The sequence below is a fragment of the Gracilinanus agilis genome, chromosome 4 (genome assembly GCF_016433145.1).
Source record: "Gracilinanus agilis isolate LMUSP501 chromosome 4, AgileGrace, whole genome shotgun sequence".
Classification (NCBI taxonomy): domain Eukaryota; kingdom Metazoa; phylum Chordata; class Mammalia; order Didelphimorphia; family Didelphidae; genus Gracilinanus; species Gracilinanus agilis.
Genome location: NC_058133.1, coordinates 178,474,721 through 178,498,029, shown reverse-complemented (window position 1 = coordinate 178,498,029; position 23,309 = coordinate 178,474,721). Strand labels below are relative to the sequence as shown.

The window sequence follows — 23,309 nt, the reverse complement described above, 5'->3', positions numbered from 1 at the left end:
GTATTTATATAGTCCCTCCTATGTACCAGGCACTGTACTAATAACACTTTACAAATATTATGACATTTGATTCTTGCAACAGCCCTGTGAAATAGGTGCTGTTCTTATTCCCATTTTACAGTTAAAGAAACTGAGGAAAACAGAAGCAAAATGACTTCCCAAGGTCACATGGGCAGTCAAGCATCTGAGACTAGATTTGAACTCAAGACTTCCTGACTCCATGCCCAGCACTCTATATCCCACTGCTCCCCCTAGCTACCTCATAGATGCCCCATAGGCTTCTCAGATGCAGCATTTCAATCAATCGATAACCTTTTTTTTTAGCTTTTTAATATTTTAATTCTTTTCCTCAACTACATGTAAAAACAAATTTTTAACCAAATTCTCCCACTCCCTGAGAAGGCAAGCAATCCAAAATAGATTTTACATGTAAGACATTTTTCCAGATTAATCTAAATCAACATTTATTAAGCACCTACTATATGCAGGGGCTGCACTAAACCCTGGATATACAAAAAGAAGCAAAAGAAAGACAGTCCCTGCCATCGGGGCGTTTATAATCTAATGATCTGTAACCTAGTGCACATCAAAAACAGACCTTACTGTCTTGCCCTAAGAAACCCATCCCTTTCCTAATCTCCCTGTTTCTGTCCAAGGCACCGCCATTCTTCCACCCAGCTTCCCAGCCTTGGAGTCATCCTCGTTCTCTCTCCTTCCCTCCCGCCCCATATCCAGTTATAGATGGTACCTCTCTGGTATTTCTCTCCGCCCACATAGTCACCACCATAGTTTCAGCTCTCACCACCTCTCAGTTGGACTAGGAAATTGCCTCCTAATTGCTTTCCCTGTCTTTAATCTTGCTCTTCTCTGATCCTTCCTCTACACCACTGTCAAAGTGATATTCTGATATTCCTAAAGCATAGGTTTGACCGTGCCACTCCTCTGCTCAGTAAGCTCCTGTGGCTACCCTTTCCTCTAGGATCAAATACAGGCTCCTCTTTGGTGTATTTTAAACCCTTCATAGCCTTGACTCAATCTACCTTTCTGCTCTGTTTTTACATTATTTTTGATGGCATTCCTGCCTTCTGGGGTCCAGTTAAACTGGCCACTTTAATGTTCTTTTTATACAGGACCCTCCCCTTCCTGTCTCCTTGCCTTTGAAGACACTGAATTCCTGACCTTTATGCCTAGAATTCCCTTCCTTCCTCACCTCCAATGCCTGGAATCACTATCTGCCTTCAAAGCTCAGCTCAGATGTTTCTTCCTAGTGAAATGTTTTCCAATCCTCACAGCTGCTAGTTTCTTCCCCCTCTTGTAGTGGCTCGGTAGAATCAGGAACATTTATCTTCATGAGTTCAAATCTGATCTCAGACAGTTAACTAGCTGGGCAAGTCATTTAACCTTGTTTGTCTCAGTTTCCTCCTCTGTCAAATGAGCTGGAGAAAGAAATGGCAAACAAGTTCAGTCTTTTCTGCCAAGAAAACCCCAAATGAGGTCAGAAAGAGTCCAACATGATAGAAACCTGAATGAACATCAAAATGAAAAATAAAAAAGTTGCTGTTTTTTAAGAACTCACCTTCATTCCATCAGGGGAAACCGTATATGGTGAATGTGAGTTCTTAAAAACAGCAACTTTTTTATTTTTCATTTTGATGTCTCCATCTCTAGCACAGTGCCCAGCACATAGTAGGTGCTTAATAGATGTTTGTTGATTGAAATTAAGAAACAGCCATAATATCCAGGGAGTTAAAGAAGAGGGAACAGGACTCAAAATTGGGAAAGAAAAACGTCCTCTGGGTACATGGGAATTCGGCTTGCAGTCCAGAATCCAAAGAGCAGGCAAGGCTCAACAAAGGTTGAGAGTGTTTCTGGAAGAAAAACAGAACATTACAAATGGTGCTGACCAGGGCAGGTAGATAGAATGCCCAAGAAGAACTGTTCCTGAGAGCAAGCCTCCCCTCAGCCAAAGTCTCACTTTATTTTTAAGGAACATAATCATATACTGATAGGCATCTGGTCCACCTTGCTTCCCTCCCCATCCCACCCCCCTCTCAACTCTCTGAGCATGATCCTGTTGGCTTGCCCTGAATGAGGGATGGAGCTATGATGAATGCCAGATGCTTAATTATCTGCTCTAGCTATTTTCCCGTTCTTTCAAGTCTCGAGTTACTACTTCCCAGAGTCACATTAAAGAATTAACCATTGGTAAAAAAATATTGTAGCAGTTAAAAGTCTATTACCCCTTGAGTTATAGCCAGCCCCTTGCCTCCCCTTCTGCTTTTTCAAGTTTGTACCTATTGGCTACTGGAGTGCTGGCTGAGGCCAAGACCTGGCATATCTCCCAGCTCTCCACCTGGAGCCCAGGTCCTGGCTTGGCCCGTGGCAATAAGAAAACTCAGGTGTTCATCCACCAAGGGTTCTCTCTCTGCTTGCCCCTAGAAAAGTCAGAACAGAGATTCTGTGGAAACCTTCATGTGGGTCCTCGGAAAATCTGTTTTCCTCCAGAGTTTTGTGTGCGTGGAAGATCAATAATAGTTAGTATTTATATAGGACAATACTTTGCTTATGTTGTCTCATTAACCCTTCTAGTTAAGTGTTGTTTTTGTCCCCATTTTGCAGATGAGGAAACTGAGACAGAAAGAGGTTAAGAAGGTTGGGGGGGGGGGGGAAGTATCCAAAAATTAAACCACTGTAAAAGGAAAAAAAAAAAACAACACCAGAAATCCACCATAGACCCTTCTTTTGTCCATCATCACCCATCCTTGTCTCTGGCCACTGGACCTTTTGGAAGATGTGACAGATGTTTGCTTGTTTGCTCTTAAGTAAAATCTAGCATTTCTTCCATTACCTTTTCTTTCTGGAGCAGTGGGGAGAATTTTCCTTCTCCCGTTAAAGTGATGGCATTGCAGCTTCTTCCAAATGAGGCAGAAATAGGAAAGATTCATCAGACTGGGCCTGTTCCCTTGAGAATGTCCGACCGTCTCTAATTCCCATCAGTCCTAGCACACCTCAGATGTCACAATGTAATTATGTAATTCTGTTAGTCCAAGCAAGACTGTTGGCCCAAATGTAAGGCAGTATCACCATCATCTGCAGTTTGACAAAAATCTTCCTTTAGGGCTTAGAATAACAGTGAAATTAATCTTTGAAAAAAGCAGCTTCTATTAAATAATTGGAAGAGAGTTAGAGAAAGGTGAATTGAACATTTTGAATGGATGTGGATGAAATTATTTTATTAGCTTTGTTTCAAAAAAATTTTTTTTTTGCAAGCAGCAATAATCCTATCACAAATTGGCCAGTCAGTGCAGAGTAACCTAGTTACTGATGGCAGAGGGAAAGGGTCCCTAGGAATCACTGTCCCTGGAGCTTCCACAATCTTCTAGGAGACTTTGGAGAAAAAATTTGTAATTAGAGGGCTAGAAGGTACCTCCTCTGGGAGCAAGTGGATAGAGTGCCAGGCCTAGAGGAAGGATGATTCATCTTCCTGAGTTTAAATCTGCTCTGAGATACTTCCTAGTTATGTGACCCTGGGCAAGTCACTTAGCTTTGAACAGTAGTGCCTTTGTGCCTTTCTCACCTCCTTTCTCACCTCCACCACCTAGAATTACTGTCTTCCTTCAAAGCTCAGTTTCCTCATCTGTCAAATGAGCTGGAGAAGGAAATGGCAATCCACTCCATCATCTTTGCCAAGAAATCCCCAAATGGGGTCACAAAGAATCAGGACAGGCCTGAAACAATTAAACAGTACCTGTGGTAGGAAAGAAAGCTTGAGGGGAAGATAGTGTTTAGTCCATTTCCCTACTTTTGGGGAAGGATGACACCAAGACTGTCTGAGATCTTAACATCTTAGATGTTTCCTTTGGGAAGGTGACTTTATTACCATTGGACATCTGTTTGAGTGTTTTCATCTACTAGGAAGTGCTTACAGATGTCTAATTTCCACCCCAACTACTACTCTCTGAGCCCTTTTATTATTTCTTTAATAAGGTTGAACAATGTCTAATCCTCAAAAAAAAGAGACTGTAAGGGATAGAGGACCATCTTCTTACATCAGGGAAGAGCTAGGTTTGAGGTCTGCCTTGGACACACTTTGTGACTGCAGTCAAATCAGTTTACATTTCTTGGTCCCAAGAATAACTCCACCACTATAAACTATAGAAGTGGTGCCTATCCCCATTGATGGTGGGAAAGCCTTCACTCTCAAGAGAGAAAGGAAAGGGGAAGAAGCTTAGTGGATAGAGTACCAGGCCTGGAGATAGGGGGTCCTTAGTTCAAATTTTGGCTTCAGACACTTTCTAGCTGTGTGATATTGGAAAAGTCCAACCCCAGTTACCTAGTCTTTACTACTCATCTGCCTTGGAACCAATACTTAGCATCAATTCTAAGACAGAAAATAAGGCTGTTGGTTTTTTTTTAAGAGAAGAAGGAAGAAAGGATGTCTGGAAGGCAGGGAGGGAGGAAAAAGGAGAGAGGAAGGAAGGAAGGAAAGAAGGAAAAAAGAAAGGAAGGAAGGGAGAAGAGGGAAAGAGGAAGGGAGAGATAGATTAGAATTTGTTTGACTTGAACCTGGAGGCTTGAGTTTGTGCTGCAGTTTCACATTACTCCTAGGGAAGTGAGCTTGTTGATTTGTTCCCCACTTGGTACAAGAACCTCAAATGGGGATCCTTCTTTTCTCTGAGCTAAAGTGGGTTTCAGGGCTATCTTCCTGGGGGCTATGTGACATCATTTGTAGAAAGGAATGCCTAGTTTTTATAATGGAAATATTGTTTGCATCCTTGTGTGAACATTCAGTGGCTCTCTTCCAAGGCCACAAAGGATGCTCTTCAAATGTCATGAAATGGCCACTTCACACCCAAGCGGTTCAGTGGTTCAATAGCCTGCCTCAATTTCTAAACAGACCTGGTCAGGCCAGTTTTCTGTCCTGGGTAGCTAGGTAACAGAGCACAGGAGCGGATGAGTAATGCTGCTGGCTCTCATGAGAACACATGAATTTAGAACAAGAGCCTTCAGAACCCTGCCACCTTGGAACACAGGGGCAAAAGAGGAGTTCGCTTTTCAAAAAAAGGGAGGGATAATTTCATTTTAATTGTCAAAATGGGGTAGGTTGTTGTTGTTTACATTTTGTTTTTCTCCCAATCTGCCTAGGTAGATGTGCTAGAGAATGGGGGATGGAGGCAAAAGCCTTGGGTTTTTAGTTCAGTGACAAGAGATAATTACCACAGAACTGATCAGTCACTCCGACTACTGAAGCAAATAAATCGCACACTGACCAATGCAGGAGGAGAATGGTAGCTAATGGAAGTGGTAGGTAGGTCATCCTGGCCATAATTTGGCTTGATGAAGCATCCACATGGGCCTGGTGTTAATGTGCTATTGATATTCAGCCAGCCAATTTCCCCAGTGTGGCTCGGGCTGTGACTCGTTAGAGCAGAGCTGGGCATCACAGCAGTAAATGAAGAGGAAAATGGAAGTAATGTTGTATTATAAATTTATGATTTCATCTGCCTGACCTAGAGGATGTTCGGTGTGGGGAGCTGGGGCTGGGAGCCCCTTCTCTGCCACATGCCATGTTCTTTCTAGTCACTGGAAGGTATACGGATGGGCATTGGAGAGCCAGTAGCATGGGAGGATGGAGTGATGCTGGGAGGGCAACTGTCAGCCATGGTTTTCTCTCCCAGTCCTGCCCCCGTTTCCTTCCTGTCTGCCTGCTCTTGGAGAGAAGCTTTGGGGTATGTCAGGAAGATGGGGATGTGTTTATCCTAGTGGCCAGGAGGCTGGAAGGAACCTGATGTTCCATTCCCAGCCCCCATCCTCCTCCTCCTCCTCCTCCTCCTCCACAGGAGTCTTGAAGGTGACACATGGGCTAATGCTTTCACTGTCAGATTAATGCTAAAATATTTAAGATCCCCAGTGCCGAAGCTGGATACAGCACCGTCATTTTTCATCAGGAAAGCCCCACAGGCAGCAGTGATTCGGCTGTTTGCATATAATCCGTTTATCAATAATGTTGAAATAATGGTATGAGAAATCTAACGCTGAAAGATCTGATTTAATAGCAGAGGTGATTAATTTAAAAGAGGATTGAGCTGCTCAGCCATGAAATAAATATCAAGAAAAGAACCAGTGTGTACATGTCTATTTAAAGCTTCAGTGTCCTCTTTTCCCCTTTCCTGTTCCCTTCTTTTTCTTTCTTTCCTTCTACCTCCCACTCCCCACTCATCTACCCTAGTGCTATTCTCTACCCTCTAATCATCAAAACCCAACCATCCATGTTCCACTTTGAAAAGGATAGCTAATACCAACGTTAGATCATTTGATCTGGCCTGCCGAGAGAGGCCTGGAGGAGCCAGGAAGAATTCCACCAGTACATGACTCAGTGGTGTGCTAGAAAATAAATGGAGACGGCCCTGGCATTGAGGCCAGGAAATCTTTCAAATGACCAATGAGTTGTAACAAACAGCAAATTCAGAAGTATTTCTTCCTGTATAGATAAAGCAGCACAAATGGACTCAGACCTTGAGTCATAGATCTATGTGGGGCCTCTAGAGGCCCACAGGGTATCCATTTTTAATACTAATAATATTTGATATTTTTGTGAACTTTAAAAAATATTTCTATATAATTGGTTTCCTTTGTAATCCTATGAATTTCATTTTATGAATTTAAAAACAATATTCTAAGAAGGGATTCGTCAAGGTTCTTGACCTGGAATCTGTGAACTTTTAAAAAATATTTTATAAGATTTTATTTTAACAGTAATAATATTTAATATTTCTGTGAACTTTAAAAATTATTCTTGAATTCCTATAGAATTCTTTTCCTTTATAATCCTGTCTGTACATCTTATGAATTTAAAAAATGTTATTCTGAAAAGGAATACATAGGTTCCACTAGCCTATCAGAGATGGCCGTGACAAAGAAAAGCTTAAGAACATCTGATCTAAGGGCAACTAGGTAACTCAGACAGCCAGGCCTGGAATTGGGAGGATCTAGGTTCAAATATGGCTTCATACACTTCCTCATTGTGTGAGCCTGGGTTGTCTGGCCTTTATTGTTCTTCTGCCTTGGAACTGACAGTATTGATTCTAAGGTGGAAGATAAGAATTTTAAAAAAAAAAAAACTGATCTAGTCCAATTCTCTTATCCTACTGGGGACATGGGATAAAGGGGAAGTTATCTGGTCAAAATCCTGCTTGCCGAGAGGCGACAGAGCTAGGACCAGAATTCAGGTCCCTGACCTTGGTCCTTAGGGTTCTGCTTCTACAGCACAGTAGATAGAACACTGGTTTTAGAGTCAAGAAGACCCCGGTTCAAATCTGACCGTAGACACGTATTAGCTGTGTGAGCCTGCTCAAGTCTCATAACCTTTCCCCAATCTGTTTCCTCAACTGTAAAATGGATAATAATAATAATAATAATAATAATAATAAAAGCAGCTCCCTCCAGAATTGTTGTGAGGGTCAAATAAGATAATATTTATAAAAGAGCTTAGCCCAGTGGCTAAGTAGGTGTTAAATAAATGCTTATTCCTTTCCCTGAAGAAGGCAAACACTGACTTAATCTCCAAAAATGGGGAAATCGAGGACATTTTCCTTTCTGGAAAATATTACTAGTTGATACTTCTATGTAGCACTTTAAGGTTTGCAAAACACTTTAATACATTTTATTATCTCATTTGATCATCGAACTAATTCTTGAAGGCAGGTGCTATTCCTATCCCAGTTTTATAGATGAGGAAAATGAGATTAGGAAAGTGAGGGGGTTTATCCCAAGTCACATTTGTCCTTCTGAGACAGGATTTGAACTCGCATTTTCTTGACTCCAAGATTTGCACCTGATCTACACTAGGCAGCTCAGCTGTCCCAAAAACATATATCCCAATAACATATATCCATATCCCCCCAGATTTCTGGGGAAACCAAGAGCAGTAGAAGTTGCTGTGTGGACACAGACTTGTCATGCTCCCAAAGGCAACCTCGAGGTTGAATTTTCTCCCCCAACAAACCGTCCCCCCTTAGGTAGCCTACCGTTTTTAGCCTGGCACAGGTGCTCTCCTTTCATGGTTGTCCCCCTGGCCCTTGGGAGTAAGCATTACTAATACCTCAGCCTCCCACTGTCAATAACTCTAAAGTAAAGTACATCTATTGTAAGCTCCCCAAATGTCAGAGCCAGGCAGGGGCTCGGCGGTTTCGAGTTAGCACCTGGCATTTACTCTGCCGACTCAGAAAGAGTGCGTGGTCTTTGGGCCCCAAGCTGGCTGTGCGCAGGTTAATTGTGTGTAAACTGACAACCCCACTCTCCGCTGCCAGCAGAGAAAGATGACCCTACCTCAGGTCCAGGGCCTTATTGGAGATGAGATCTTGGATTTGTTCCCAAAAAAAGAAAAAAGGCAAAAAGGCAGACTTGTTGCCCTGCCATCCCCATCCACCTGCTTCCTGTATCTAATTTGAAAAGAGTAAAGAGCCGAGCTGCATTAACATGACTTTCTCCTGTTTATATATGTGTTCAAGGCTACCCAAACTTTGTGGCGACATATGGCCGAGGCTATCCCGGATTTGCTCCAAGCTACAGCTATCAGTTTCCAGGTGAGTACCTTTGTGTCACCCACGACATTGAAAACCCAATAGATTTGGAGAGAGACAGGAGAATCCAGATAGGATTTGATTCATGCAAAAAAAGTCCACATTAAAAAAAAAAAAAAAAACAAGACCCAGACAAGACATACTTATCCTCAGGATCAGGAGGCTGATAAGAAATTTTGTTTAATTTTTCTGATGAATTAATTTGCTTAAATAATGTATGTTAATTGGTGCTGGTTATTTGAAAATGGAAGTTTTTAAGCAAAAAGGGAAAGATTAAACAGCAGAAGTCCTGGAAGACAGAGGTCTCCCTCTGATCACTTATTTTTTTCTGAAATGGGTTGTAAGTTATGTCTCATTAGGGATTTAACTCTGGGGACTCTGGGATTTATTCCACCCACCATCACTGCTCTCCTCCTCCCCACCATGTGTCTGAAGTTTAATGTGTTGTCATCTTCCTCCCCATCCTCCTCCCCCTTCCCAGACTGATTCATTTCTCACAGCTCCCAACTGGATGTTCTTTTCCTGTGTGTTGGTGGGGTTCTTTTTTTATTGTTGTTGTTGTTTGCTTTCCATTGTAGGGTATTTTCCTACCTCTCTCCCTCTGTGTGGGTGTCAGACTTGCTGCAGTCGTGGTTTCCATTCAGTCAGAATCTGCGAGGACTATTCTCCAATCTCAGACTCTTACTGTGATTTGGCAGGCTGTCCTGGAATGGGGAGCTCCCGGGGTAGTGGGAAGGCAGCCTGGATTGGGAGACTGTGTGGTGGGGTTGGAGAGAATCTCTCCCCACAAGGAAACATGATTGGCTTAGAACAGAGGCATTTTCTGAAGAGTCATAAGGAAGCTCTTCAAAGGAAAGATGGGACCTCTGTGTGGCTCTATTCATTGGTCAGAGAGAGGAAGTCACTGTGAAAAGCTGGGCCCTGGGATAGATTTCACACCTGACCAATTATGAGGCAACCAGCCTTATTGAGGGTGTTATCCACCTTCAGTCACCTAGAATCAGGTGGATGAAAGCACTGGCTCCTGGGTTTAATTATGAAGCAAAGAAAATGAAGATGTGGCAGGCACTTAGCCCTAAATAAGGGCATATTACAATAGAAATAACGCTGGCTCAGGAGTCACAAATTCTGGGTTGAAATTCTACTTCTGTCATTTGTGTGATCTTGGGCAAGTCACCCCCCTTCCCTTGGCCTCAGTATCCTTATCTTTACAATGTAGGGTTTGGATTTGATGGCCTCCAAGGACCATTAAAATTCTAAATCTCCAATCTTATGAACCAGAGGAGTGTCTTTGTGTCAACTTTTAGCTGAGTTTTAAGGGGCATTCATATGAATAGAGAAGAGGTCAACATAGATTTAAAAATTGATCTCCCTTGCTTCTACCAGGATAGATCTGTACCTGTATTAAGACTTTGTGGATGGAACAAGGTCAAAGAGTTGGAGTCCAGAATGGAGGTGTCCACTTCCAGCTTAGCTCTGCACTGGCTTCCCCCATATGGAGACATTTCTCACCTGGGGATTGTTGGTTACTTTAGATTTCATGGAGGACTCGTTGCCCACAGCTTCTCGTAGACAGATGAGCAATGGGGAGTGGAGGAATGCAACACACCTGCTTTGGGGTGGCTTGCCCCTCTGACTCAGATAGGATGGACAGGAAAAATATGGTAATCTGGGAAGAGAGAAAAATGTAGTGGGGCTTAACAGGGGAGGGGAAACATAGGAGACCCATCCTCTCCTACTGGCACCCACATCCATGCACAAGCCAAACTTCATGCTAGCCTCATCTGTACCAGTTAACAGTACAGTCCACACTCTTCCCTCTCAGCCTATAAGCTGATAACTGGTTCAAGGGAAGACCTCACTTCTCCTTGCCTCCCTTACCCACTCTGCCTCTCAAAAGTCATCTTAGGGGGAAGGAAGGGAATGAATATGTGGCTCTGAGGGCTAGCTGTCCCAATCCTGTGGGACACTTTCCTTTAATAATAGCATCACTCATTCCTTCCCCTAGAGGGACATTGTTACCAATGGAATGGCTATTTTTTAAAATTGAACCATCTGAGGGACATGAGGAGATCAGATCTTCTCTGTTTTCTTTCTCTCCCTCCTCCCACCTCATCTGCTTCTAAGCCCTCCAAAATCAGCATCGTCCCATTCCCACCATTAGTCGTGTTAGAGAACCTTCTCTCATGGACCTAGGGTGAATCCTAGACAACTGTGCCAGGGTCCTTCCAAGAAAGATCCTGGTCCCACGGAAGAGAGATCCAATGATAAGGAGGAGGGAGAATGTAGACATCACTACATGCTCTGGACTCACTATAATGAAAGGAGGGTCCTGTGGCCCTGAAGGGTAAATTTTGGGGTGATCATGTGCCAAACCTGAGATGCTTGCTACCATTAGAACTGCTCCAAGCTTTCATGCAGTCCTGAGAGTCAAGATGGTGTCAATGGCTTAGGTATTTTAACTAGGCAAGCTGCTGTCATATTCATGTTACTTGCTCTTTGGAGGTAAATAGTTTTTACTCCATTTCTCCTAAGATGGCCTCCCCACCCTACAAAATCAGTCAACAAATAGTTACAGCTCTGAAAGCCCATCTGTCTTCATCTATGCACTGATGGTCCATGGCTACTGGCTGGGAGTGGGCCAGGTTGGCTAAGAGGGAATGCTCAACAACTGTAGGATAGGGAAAGAACCACCCTTGGGTGAAGGCCATGTCCATTCCCTGACCGTCCATAGCTCAAGTAAGACACAGCCATTTCACACCTGCACAGTCAGCCCACTTCTGAGTCTTCCTTTACTTACCCCCTCCTGGCCTGCAATTCTTTGGGTCCCAGATGTTGCTAAATCACCCACACCCCCAAAAGGGGAACACAGGTGCAGCCAGTTCAATACAGATGACTTCCTCAGAAAGCCATATCGTTTTCTTGGTTTCATTTCGGGTTTTAGCACTTGAGAACACAGCATCAGTGTTCTCTCTTTCTGATGGTGTGGAAGGTGAAAAATGGGAGCGCTTGACCTGTTTTTATTGGGCCAATGAAATTTTAAAAGGACCCTGTTCTACCTGGAAGCAAAAGCCTTATCCCCATCCTTCCTAGGACTTCATTCTCAATGAGCACAGAACTATGAGACTTTTTAACATCTGTCTCCTACCTTGGGGTCAGTAAGGATTCTACCAAGTGTTTTTGGAACTAGAGTTTTGTGTGGGAGTTGGGGGGAACCAAAGCCAAACAGAAGATATAAGAATCTCCTCCAATCTCTCTCACTCTGCTAGCTGATTCTCTTCTCCCAGCTCCAGCCTCAAGTCTTTGCTCTCCCCTTCTATAGTCATCCAGGACTGATCTCAGAATTCTGGCAATTAGTATGTCTCCATCATGCTGCCCCAATGAGGCTCTCCTTGTGGTCATTCCTTCCCTTTCAATGTCAACACTGTGTGCCCCAGCTCATCTCACCTCTTAGAGCTATCATTGGTCCCCACCGTGATAGACTTGGTTCTTACATCCCCCTTAGATTGCATTTCTTATGTCTATATTATCCCAAGAATGATTAAGGAGCAAGTCAAATCAGCCACAAGCTAGTCCAGCATCACAGACAATTCCCTTTGGACTGCTCCTAGAATATATACTTTGGATGCCAAATCCTCCTTAAAGGACAATGTGATCTGAGACTATTTAAGAAGCCAGAATTCCTTCTTGTCTGCATGGAGTCAACATTCTTTTGGAAGCTGTAAGCTAGGGGACCTGGATTTCAGTCTCACCTTAACCCTTAAGTTCTACTATATGATCTTAGGAATGCTGCTCACCTTTCTGGGTTACCCGATTGATTCTGTCAAAATCAGAGCTTAATAATACTTATCCCAGTTCACCTCCTGAAGTTTGTGAGGATAAATATGACATTCTATGTGAACACACCCTGAGCTCTTTGAACAAAAGGCACCACATGTCATTTGCACAATCTGTGGAGGGAGGTGGAAATCCTTTGCTAGAAAGACAGGATGTAAGTTAATCACTTTGAGACCTGTTTTATCATCCCATGAAGTAAGATTTGTACCTGTCTCCCCAGCCCTGGACCTTTATCACTCACCATTTATCTAGTTTTATTATTATTATCATTAATCTTTCCTTATTCTTTTGTCTTCTTTCTCCCTCCCTCCCACACTTATCTTTTCTGTTTAATCTATTAATTTCTGTTCTTATTTCACTTTGCAGACTATTTGCCGATTTCACAAGACATAATTTTTATCAACTAGTTCTTAAAGAGGCATAACAAATTGGGGTTTACTACCATTGCTAATAGGAGAGAGAGACACAGAGAAAAAAGTCCTGGGTGACCATGGTTGTAATTACTGAAACCCTCTCTGTCCTAGCTTGCTGGGGTCTAAATGAACTTTTTTTTTTTTTTAATTTCAAAAATGGCTCAATGTCTTCATTATTTCTACACGTTCTGTTCTTTGTTTCTTTTTTTTTCAGTCTTGTTATCCTCTTCCCCTCACATTTGCTGCTTATGTACTCTTTACATATCTGCTTGCGTTTTATAACTCATGGCAAGCCCTGAAGGAAACTTCTCACAAACTTCTCAGATCCCACTAGGATTTTGCCAATTTCCTCCATGGCCCGGTTAAAGGGCTGGGGTTTCTGGTGGATATAGGGAAGAACTGGTGTCTTCTTTCCTAAACTGTCGGGCAGTACAGAGAATGAATATAATTATCCTATCCAAGATGCACAATACCATTCCACAAAAATTAATCTAGGGAGCTGGCAAGTGTGTAATTATCTGATCAATCTCCCATTGGGTCCAATCCTTTGATGGCTGCTGCTATAATCACATCTGTCCCCAAAATGAGAAGCCTGGATAAAACAGCAGCACCTGGGTGCTCTCAGAATGAGGCTTATATAGGAAATAAACAGAGCTGAGATGTTCCATGCCTACCTCACCCCCATTCAGTTTGGGCTATGGTTCACTTTCTGGTACCGTCAGGCCCAATCCTCTTGGTTGCCTTGGGCATGATGGGGCAGGAGCCTTAGGCTTAAGCAAGAAAAGCTTAACTAGGCCCAAGGTGCCTCTCCACTTGCCCCAGTATTCCCTTTAAAAAAAAACAAACAAAAAAACCCTCTTCCTTTCCATCTAAGACTCAATAAGGGCTAGACAATGGGGATCAAGTGATTTGCCTAACAAGTAAAAAGACACAAGTAAGAAGTGTCTGAGGCCAGATTTGAACCTCTCATCTTTGGGCCTAGCTCTCAATTCACTGAGCCTCCTAGCTGTCCCCATCCCAATATTCCCTTTAACAGAAAAAAGCTAAAAAATAAGACTCAGGCTATAACTATGTAAAAGGGTCATGATACAAAAGAAAAGGGTACTTGCTGGTTCTGGAGTCAGAAGACTTGGTTCCAAATGTTGTCTCTAGCACTTAATACATATTTAACCTTGCACAAATGATTCAAACTCCTCCTTAAGCCTCGGTTTTCTCATCTATAAAAATGAGTGGGTTGGTTTGAATAGTCTTTGAGGTCACTTCCTGCTCTAGATATATGATGATAATCAATCAATATGAACTTTGACCTGCCTTTGTCATATGGCTTTGAATTACTTCATTTTTTTAGGGTCTCAGTTTACTTATCTGTACAATGAGAGGATCAGGACTTTTATCATTCTTGTTTAGTTGGTTTTCAGTCATCTGACTCTTCATTTCCATTTGGAATTATTTTGGCAAAGATTCTAGAGTGGTTTGCCAATTCCTTCTCTGGTTCATTTGACAGATGAGGAAACTGAGTGAAAAAGGCAAACTTGCTCAGAGTCACACATATCTGAGGCCAGATTTGAACTCAGGAAGATGAGTCTTTCTGAATCTAGGCCGGGCACTCTAGCCACTGCACCACCAAGCTGCCCCAGAACTTGGGTCTAAGGTAGCCTATAAAATTCTCAACAGGGGGCAACTGGATGGCTCAGTGGATTGAGAGCCAGGCCTAGAGACAGGAGGTCCTAGGTTCAAATCCAGCCTCAGATACTTCCCAGCTGTGTGACTCTGGGCAAGTCACTTAACCCCCATTGCCTAGCCCTGTAACAAATAAAAAAAATTAATATAGAAAGATTATATAAAAGATATTAGGGTTTAAAAAATAAAAAAATTCTCTACAGAAAGTTATAAAATTTAAAGCTAGGTAGAAGAGATATAAGAAATCGGCTGGTCCAACCCTCTCATTTTACATAAAGAAACTATGGTTCAGAGATTTGCCTTACAGAGATTAAACCCAGGCCCATGACTCAGAGCCTTGCTGACTTCAATTCCAACAGTCAAAATAATCTAGTGGAAGCTATTCCCTTCCCAACACTTCATATCCATCCCCCCCACTTTTTTTTAATAACATACATATATATTATTTGCAAACAGTTCTTACTTTACATAAATCCTCATTATACAAATTTGACACGACATAAAAAATTCTGAAAGAAATGCACACACCTGTTAACTTCACTGCACAGTACTGCGCATAGATTGTCCTTTGCTTTCATTTCATAATTCTGTTTCTTATCATAGTACAGTATTTTTAACATGCCTGCATTTTATGACTTGCTTAAAGGTATGATTTTCTTTTTTTTCTTTTGTTTTTTTTTAACATTTAATAATATTATCCAGCCCCTTTTTATCAATCAGTTACCTCACTCAAGAGGTAGCAGCACTTCCAATTTAAAGTCTAGACCCACCTTTTCAAAGTACTTAAGTTTGCGAGAAGTGACCTCCATGGTTTACTTTAGGATGGACGCCATGTTTGATATTTGTCAGTCAATGTGTCTGGGTGTCAATATCCTGGGTGTCAATATCCCGGATGCTCCCCCGAAGCAGCCCTGCTAGTCATTTCATTAAAGATGCTTGATGTCATCACGAATTGGCTTCTTCTTATTTTCCTTCAGGCAGTGGACTTCCTTATTATTACTCTTATCATTCTTTTTTTTTTTTTTTAATTTAATCTGTATGGCTGCTTCCCCACCTCCCCTTCTCCATTTTGTTTTGCTATTATGAATTGCTTTCCTTTGGTGAACTTCTCCTAGGATGCATGACTTTGCAAACGATTTTAGCCATTGTGAATTTTCTCATTTTTGTAAATAGCTCATCTGTGCTACTCCCTAATGACATTTTTTTTCCTGTAAGCAACTGAGGTAGAAAAATAAATTGTTTACCACCGACATGCTGTGTGCTGCTCTCTCTTAGCTTTGCAGTTTCCCAGTCTTGCTTTGGGGAAGGTGAAAGCACCAAATAACCAGTACCAATGACAGCTGGATTTTGAAAATCGTAAAAGCATTCAAATTTCCCCTGTGTGTACACCCCACCTTTCATGTTCTCTTGGTTTGGGGGGGGAGGTGCAGGATTGCTAGGAGTACATCCTGTCATTATGTGCCTGGATCACAAAGCGTCTACATCTTACAACTCTGCTTCTGTCCTCCTTAGTGGTTCCTCTCCTCTCCAGGCACTCTCTCCTTCAGATAACAGCCCCCATCAGAGAACTCAGAGCCAGCTGGTCCTCTCCAGGGTTATGTGCCAGGGTCCCTGTAGTGGGTTCCTGAAGGGTTGGCTTACTACTTAGAAAGATCTGATTTCTCCATGTTGGACTCAAGAGTGGCAGTGACTTTCCAAAACCATGTGGAGGCGATGGGGCTGGATGAAGAACCAGAGCTTTCTGAGGTGGCCAAGGGTGGTGGGAGAAGACCAAGAATAGGTGTTCCTTTCCTAGAGCGATAGATTTGGAGGTGGGAGGAGAGTGCCAATCCTGCCTCTTTCACTTATCTCCTGCAGAACTTGAGCAACTTATTTGACTTTTGGTTTCCTCTATAAAATAAGTGGATTGAATTAGATGATCCCTCAGGGCACCTCTAAGTCCTGGAATCCTACCTTACTTCTTCCTTTCTTTGCCTCCTGACTTCGTCTTCTACCAAAATGCCCTTTTCCTTCCTCTCCCCACACATTTCCCAAACCTTTTTCCTCCCTCTCATTTTGTTCCTTCTATTCATCACCCTAAACCTTAGGCCCTCCATTGTCCTCCATCTGACTTATTCATCTTTTTTCTCACCCAAAAACTCAGAGCTAAGGAAGGAATGGGAGCAGAACCTCATCCCCAGGTCCTAGGACTCTTGTCAGTTGGAGAGAATGAATTTGAGGCACTCAAAGGAGCTTAGCCCAGAATCCTTTGACTTCCTTATCATCACAAGAAATATTACCATTTGCGGGGCAAGTAGTGGGGCCGAGCATAGAACTGCCTCTTTCCTTTACTACCTACATGACCCTGGGAAAGTCACTTCTCTGAAAGATCATTTCTTACCTTCTGCCTCAGTATCAAACAGGATTCTAAAAGAGAAGGGCAAGTGCTAGGCAACTGGGGTTAAGTGACTTGCCCAGGATCACTCAGCTGGCAGGTGTTTGAGATCAGATTTGAACCCAGGGTCCTCCAGACTCCAGGTCAGGTGCTCTATTCACTGAGCCACCTAGCTACCCCCAGAATCAATGAATATTTAAGATGCCTTTTGGGTCTAAATCTCCTGGTCCTCTCCTTTGCTCTATGGGAATAAGAATAAGTCGAAGCCTTAATTCATTCTCAGGGGGAGTTAAGAAGACTTGGATCCTGGCTCAATGACTAAGCTAAGATGACCATGGGCAAATAATTCAACTTTTCCCAGCCCTACTTTCCTTATTTATAAAATGGAAATTATAGTAGGCACTCCCTCAAAGGACAGTTGTGGCATTCAAGTGATATATTGTGTTTAAAGCTATTTGTAAGTCATAAAACATAGATAAATATCAGCAATTATTGCAAAAATAGGCAAAGGGTTTTTTACTTCAATTCTCCAGTTGAAATCTATCAATCAAAAAAGGATTTATGGGGCAGCTAGTAGCTAGAGCACCATGTCTGGAACTAGGAGGTCCTGAGTTCAAATCTAGCCTCAGACTCTTCCTTCCCGTGTGACCCTAGGCAAGTCACTTAACCCCATTTGCCTAGTCCTTATTACCCTTCTGCTTTGGGATCATTACTTAGTATCAATTCTAAGATAAAAGGTAAGAGTTGTTTGGGTTTTTTTAAGTGCCACTGGTTTTTGAATGATGCCCTAATCCTCCTGGCATAGGAAAGCTGACTTTCTTTGAAACCTAAAGATTTCTTCGCTGTTTGTGTCATGCACAGGCATGTAGTCATACCTAACATAAATGTGTGTGTGTGTGTGTGTGTGTATATATATATATATACACACACACACACTGTATAGCATAGTGGAAAAGGCAAGGGATTTTAATTCAGAGGACAAGAGTTCTTTGCCCAGGGTCACATGGGCAATAAGTGTCTGAGGCCAGATTTGAACCAGGTCCTCCCACTTCCATACCTATCACAGTACCATCTAACTGTCCCTCAAAATATTTTTTAAAACGAGTTCACAGTGGGGCAGCTAGGTCCTAGGTTCAAATCTGACCTCAGACACTTCCCAGCTGTGTCACCCTGGACAAGTCACTTGACGCCCATTGCCTACCCTTACCACTCTTCTGCCTTGGAGCCAATACATAGTATTGATTCTAAGACAGAAGGTAAGCGTTTAAAAATAAAACAAGTTCACAGGAGTAGCTAGGTGGCTCTGTGGATAGAGAGGCAGGCTTAGAGATGGGAAGTCCTGGGTCCAAATCTGAACTCAGATACTTCCTAGCTGTGTGACAAGTCACTTAACCTCAATTGCCTAGCCCTTGGAACCAATACTTAGTATCAATTCTTAGACAGAAGATAAGGGTTTAAAAAAATCACAGACCCAGGTTAAGAACCCCTAATTTGTCAATATAATAAACTTGCTGCTTACCAAGAAAAAAACCACTTTTAATGCCTTCCAAAGCCAACTGGAAGTGACTTAAGGATTATCTACTGTTAGGGATTTTCTTTGCTCCTGATCTTCTCCCTTAGAGAGTTTACTCTTCCTGAGTAGAAAGGAATTTTATGGACTTATTTAGCCTTGGAGTCAATTTACTTTTCCCTGAGAAAGTTCACCAGGAAGATAAAGGAAGATGTGAGTAGTAGACATAGTAATGGAAGAAATTAAAAGATGGGAAGAGAGCATGAGATGTTAGGTTGGACACTAGCTTCTTCCCCCAACCCTACCAACAAAACACTGACTGAAGCATTCTGGGGCTCTCAGTTTTACTCATCTGGCCAATAGGGATGATAATATCCATGTCATGAATAATGCTTCATGGGGTTCTCATGAGGGTTAAATGAGATAGGATCGTTAATCAGGCAGTCAGTAAATATTTATTAAGGACCTACTGTGTGCCAGGCAAACATGTTCCATGCCTACAGAGGAGATATGATGAGGAGCCAGAGTAGTGGGATTGAAAGAGGGCTGGAATTAGAATTAAATAACCTGGATTCACATTCCAGCATTGCTGCCTAAAAGCGCTGGGACCATAGACAGACGGTAGTCAATTTGGAAGGAATAGGAGAGGTCATGTAGTCCAATCCCCTTACTTGAAAGACAAGGAAATTGAGGTTCAGAGAGAATTCTGGGCTTGGGGCAGAACACCTGGTTTGGAGATTTTTTTTCTTTTTTGCTATTCTCTCTGAGTGTCATTTTATCATGGTGCAATGGAAAGAGTACTGGCTTTGGAGTTGGAGGACCTGGGTTCAAATCCCTCCTCTTGTGCTTATTACCGGTACGACCCTGGACAAATCATTTAACCTCAGTTTTGTCACCTAAAAAATAAGGACATTGGACTTGATAGACTTATTGTTTCTCTGGATGAATCTCATCTGCAAAATGGGAATATTAATGCCTATAATAATTAGTAGTCTATAATAAGACATCTCTAGACTTAATGGTTTCTCTGAATGATTCTCATCTGCAGAATGGGAATATTAATGCTTATAAGAAATAATATGTCTATAATAAGACTATCTCTAGATTTAATGGTTTCTCTGGATGATTCTCATCTGCAAAATGGGAATATTAATGCTTATAAGTTATAATAATTACTACTTCTATAACAAGACTATCTTTAGACTTACTGGTTTCTCTGGATGATTCTCATCTGCAAAATGGGAATATTAATATTTATAATACATAATTACTAATACTTATATAATAAGACTACCTCTCTTAGAGAGTTGTGAGGAAAGCATGCCATAAACTTTAAAATGCTATATAAATATGGGGGGAAGCTGGGTGGTTCTATTGGTAGAGAGCCAGACGTGGAGATGAAAAGTCCTGAGTTGACATCTGGCATCTTGACTGTGTGACCCTGCAAAAGTCAGTTAACCCCATTGCCTAGCCATTACTGCCCATTTGCCTTGGAACCAATACATAGTATTGATTCTAAGACAGAAGGTAAGCGTTGTTGTGTTTTTTTAAATTTAGATATAGATGTTTACTTATTTTTACTTGTTTTTATTTAGATATAAATGTTTACTTATTTTTTTACTTATTTTTATTTAGATATAGATGTTTACTTATTTTTTACTTGTTTTTATTTAGATATAGATGTTTACTTATATTTAGATAGAGATGTTTAATGTCGTCATGAGAGATGGTGACCCAACATCATGTACAAAAAGCCAACCTCAGAGTCAAAAAGATCTAAAAGTCCCAACTCTTGCCAGATAGTCGCTGTGTGACCCTGGGAAAATCATTTAACATCTCCGTGCCACATAGAGCTCTCTATGATACCCTTGTTATGCATCAGTAGAGGGACTTTCCACCCTAGAAGTTACCTGTACTGATCTCTTGCCCCCCACCCAAAGGATCATAGCATTGTCTAACAAGAGAGACCTCGGCGTGGCTTTTTTCTTTCCTCTCGCCATTTGCTAACGGATTTCGTTCTGATTTAATGCCCTGCCCTCCACGACACTGACCATCACCCCGTGCTACTTAAAATTGCAGCAGGGGCTTCCTGGCTCACACCGATTTACAAAATCCATAATAAGTCTGCCAGCATGAACTTAATTACCCTTCTTCAAGCCCTTCACTTTTAATTTCCATCAGCAAAAGCAAATGACATGTCTAGACCTTTTAAAAATAAATAAATAAATCGCTCGAGAGTGCGCGTCTATTGACTGAAGGTGAGAAGCAGCACCAGGCCTGTGAGACCATCAGGGCCCCCCTAAAGCAGGGCTAGCTGGAAGCTTTCCAAGATAAAAGGCAAACACGATCTGCTTCTGTTACTGCCTTCCCCTGGAACTAAAGATGGTCCTCGGCCACCAGAGACTGTCTCCCCCTCCTCTGCCAGGCTCATCTGCTGCCAGCGGCAAGAAGCTCAGCCCCGGCAGAGTCAGGAAAACTGGTCCTCGAATACCTTCTCTTTCTTTCTTGTCTCTCGTGGGCTGCCCCCGCAAGGTCCTAAGGCTGCCTTCTCCTTTAGGCCCTGGGGAGCACTCCTCCAAGACTTCTCAAGTCCCTTCCCCAGCCCTAAGACTTTTTTTTTTTTAAACCCTTGCTTTCTGTCCTAGTATCGCCTCTAAGACAAAAGAGTAGCAAGAGCTAGGCCACTGGGGGCAAGTGATTTACCCAGGGTCACACAGCTAGTGTCTGAGATTGGATTTTTTTTTAAATTTTTATATTATTCATTTTTGTAAGTGAATAATCTTATAAAACCAAAACCCAAATAAACAAGTGATCAATCATATGTTTTCATCTGCATTTCTACTCCCACAGTTCATTCTCTGGTGGTGGAAAGCCTTCTTTTTCATCATCTGAGGCCTGGTTTTACAGGTCCACGCTCTCTCCACTAAGCCACCTAGCCACCCCAGTTCCTCTCTTTCACCCCTGCTATGTTTCAGGCACTGCACTGGAATATCTGCCTTCAAAGAGCTTATATTCAACTAGGAAGGAAACTATATATATATATATATGTATATATATATATAGTTATATTCAACTAGGAAGGAAACAATATATATAAATATAACAATAAATATCTTGTTTCCTTCCTAGTTGAATATATACATATATTTATATAGAGAGACAGACAGAGAGACAGAGAGAGACAGAGAGAGAGAGAGACAGAGACAGAGAAAGGCAGGCAGATAGACAGAGAGAAACAGAGGCAGACAGAAATATTGAGTGCTTTGCAAACCTCAAAGTACTATGTAAATGCTACCTATTATCATTATGAAATATAAAGTAATTTGAGGGAAGGAAGGAGCCCACTAACTTCAAGAAAGACCTCTCCTAATAAGTGTCCACTGAAATGCATCTTTTTTTTCTTTTTTAACCCTTACCTTCCATCTTAGAATTGATACTATATATTAGTTCCAAGGCAGAAGAGGGGTCAGGGCTAGGCAATGGGGATTAAGTGACTTGTCCAAGGTCACACAGCTAGGAAGTATATGAGGCCACATTTGAACCCAGGACCTCCCATCTCTAGTTTTGGCTCTCAATCCACTGAGCCTCCCTAGTTGCCCCCTGCCCCCCTGAAAAGCATCTTGGCAAGAGCTAGGGATCCCCAAAAGGAATGGAGAGGAGCTAATCATTCCAGGCTTGGGGATCACCAGGGGAGGCAGCCTCTAAAAGATATAGAGGAGGAAAATGGAATGCTACCAACAGAGAAGAGGAGAGTCTTTGTCTAGAAAGGATCCTTGAAAACACTCCATTACCCTTGGCAGATAGCAGAAGACTTCTGGAGACTTTTCCCATCTCCTCCAGCTGGTTCTTCCCTGCTCTTTGCTGAGCAGAGAAACAGCTGTTAGAGAACTTCCCCCTCCATTCCCTTCCACTTTGAGTAGACCACAGTTGGAATTGCTGGGAAATTCGACAAGAATAATTGTTTGGGGAAGCAGAAGAGGCCAAAACAAAAACGAGCTTAGGAAGGAGAAAACAGGATTACCTTCAGACTGCGGGAGATGATTCAGGTTCTTGTAAATTTACTTTGGGTCTGAGCGAGCACAGAGCCCTCCTGGAGGATCTGTAAAGAACCACGTTAATGGGTAGAATGTAGTTTATGGAAGTAAATAAGCAGAGATTGTCAATTCACCTGGATGACATTGAGCTCAGTTTTCCTGGGGTTTAAGTGAGCTGAGAGAGATACTAAATCCTTGAATCTAAAGTTTTCTGGGAAGATACAATAGTGGAGGTTTTCTGAGTGGAGAGAGAGCTTGCTTCCAGTGGTCCCACTGTTTGATGAAGCCAAACTGTTAGCTTGGAGAGGAACTATGGAAAAGGAAACCAACACTACACTGAGTTAACACATGGTAATTGTGACTTTTTTTTTTTAGCCTTACCTCTGTCTTAGAATCAATACTAAGTATGGATTCTGAGGCAGAAGAGCAGTAAGAGCTAGGCAATAGAGGTTAAGTAACTTTCCCAAGGTCACACAGTTAGGAAATAGCTGAAGGCAGATTTGAACCCAGGTCCTTCTGACTCCAGACCTGGCATTCTATCCACTGTACTACCTAGCTGCCCTGCTGGATGACTTTATTTTATTTTTTTAAACCCTTAACTTCTGTGTATTGGTTCTAAAGCAGAAGAGTGGTAAGGGTAGGCAATGGGGGTTAAGTGACTTGCCCAGGGTCACACAACTGGGAAGTGTCTGAGGCCAGATTTTAACCTAGGACCTCCCATCTCTAGGTCTGGCTCTCAATCCACTGAGCTACCCAGCTGCCCCTTGGGTGACTTTAAATAAGGCACTTTACCTCCAAAAATTGAGAAGGGTCAATTCAACTTTCTTTCTCTCTTTCTTTCTCTCTTCCTTTCTCTCTTCCTTCCTTCCTTCTTTTCTT

General features: G+C 42.2%; 1 protein-coding gene across 5 annotated transcripts in view; it reads left to right on the top strand.

Moving 5' to 3' along the window:
- MSI2 (musashi RNA binding protein 2) overlaps positions 1-23,309 on the top strand; it is an 84,394-nt gene that overhangs the window by 2,114 nt on the left and 58,971 nt on the right. For all 5 annotated transcript variants that reach the window (XM_044673820.1, XM_044673819.1, XM_044673818.1 and 2 more), the window contains exon 2: positions 8,511-8,585. In XM_044673820.1, coding sequence (XP_044529755.1) covers positions 8,511-8,585 — 75 coding nt within the window. The remainder of the gene's footprint in view (positions 1-8,510; positions 8,586-23,309) is intronic.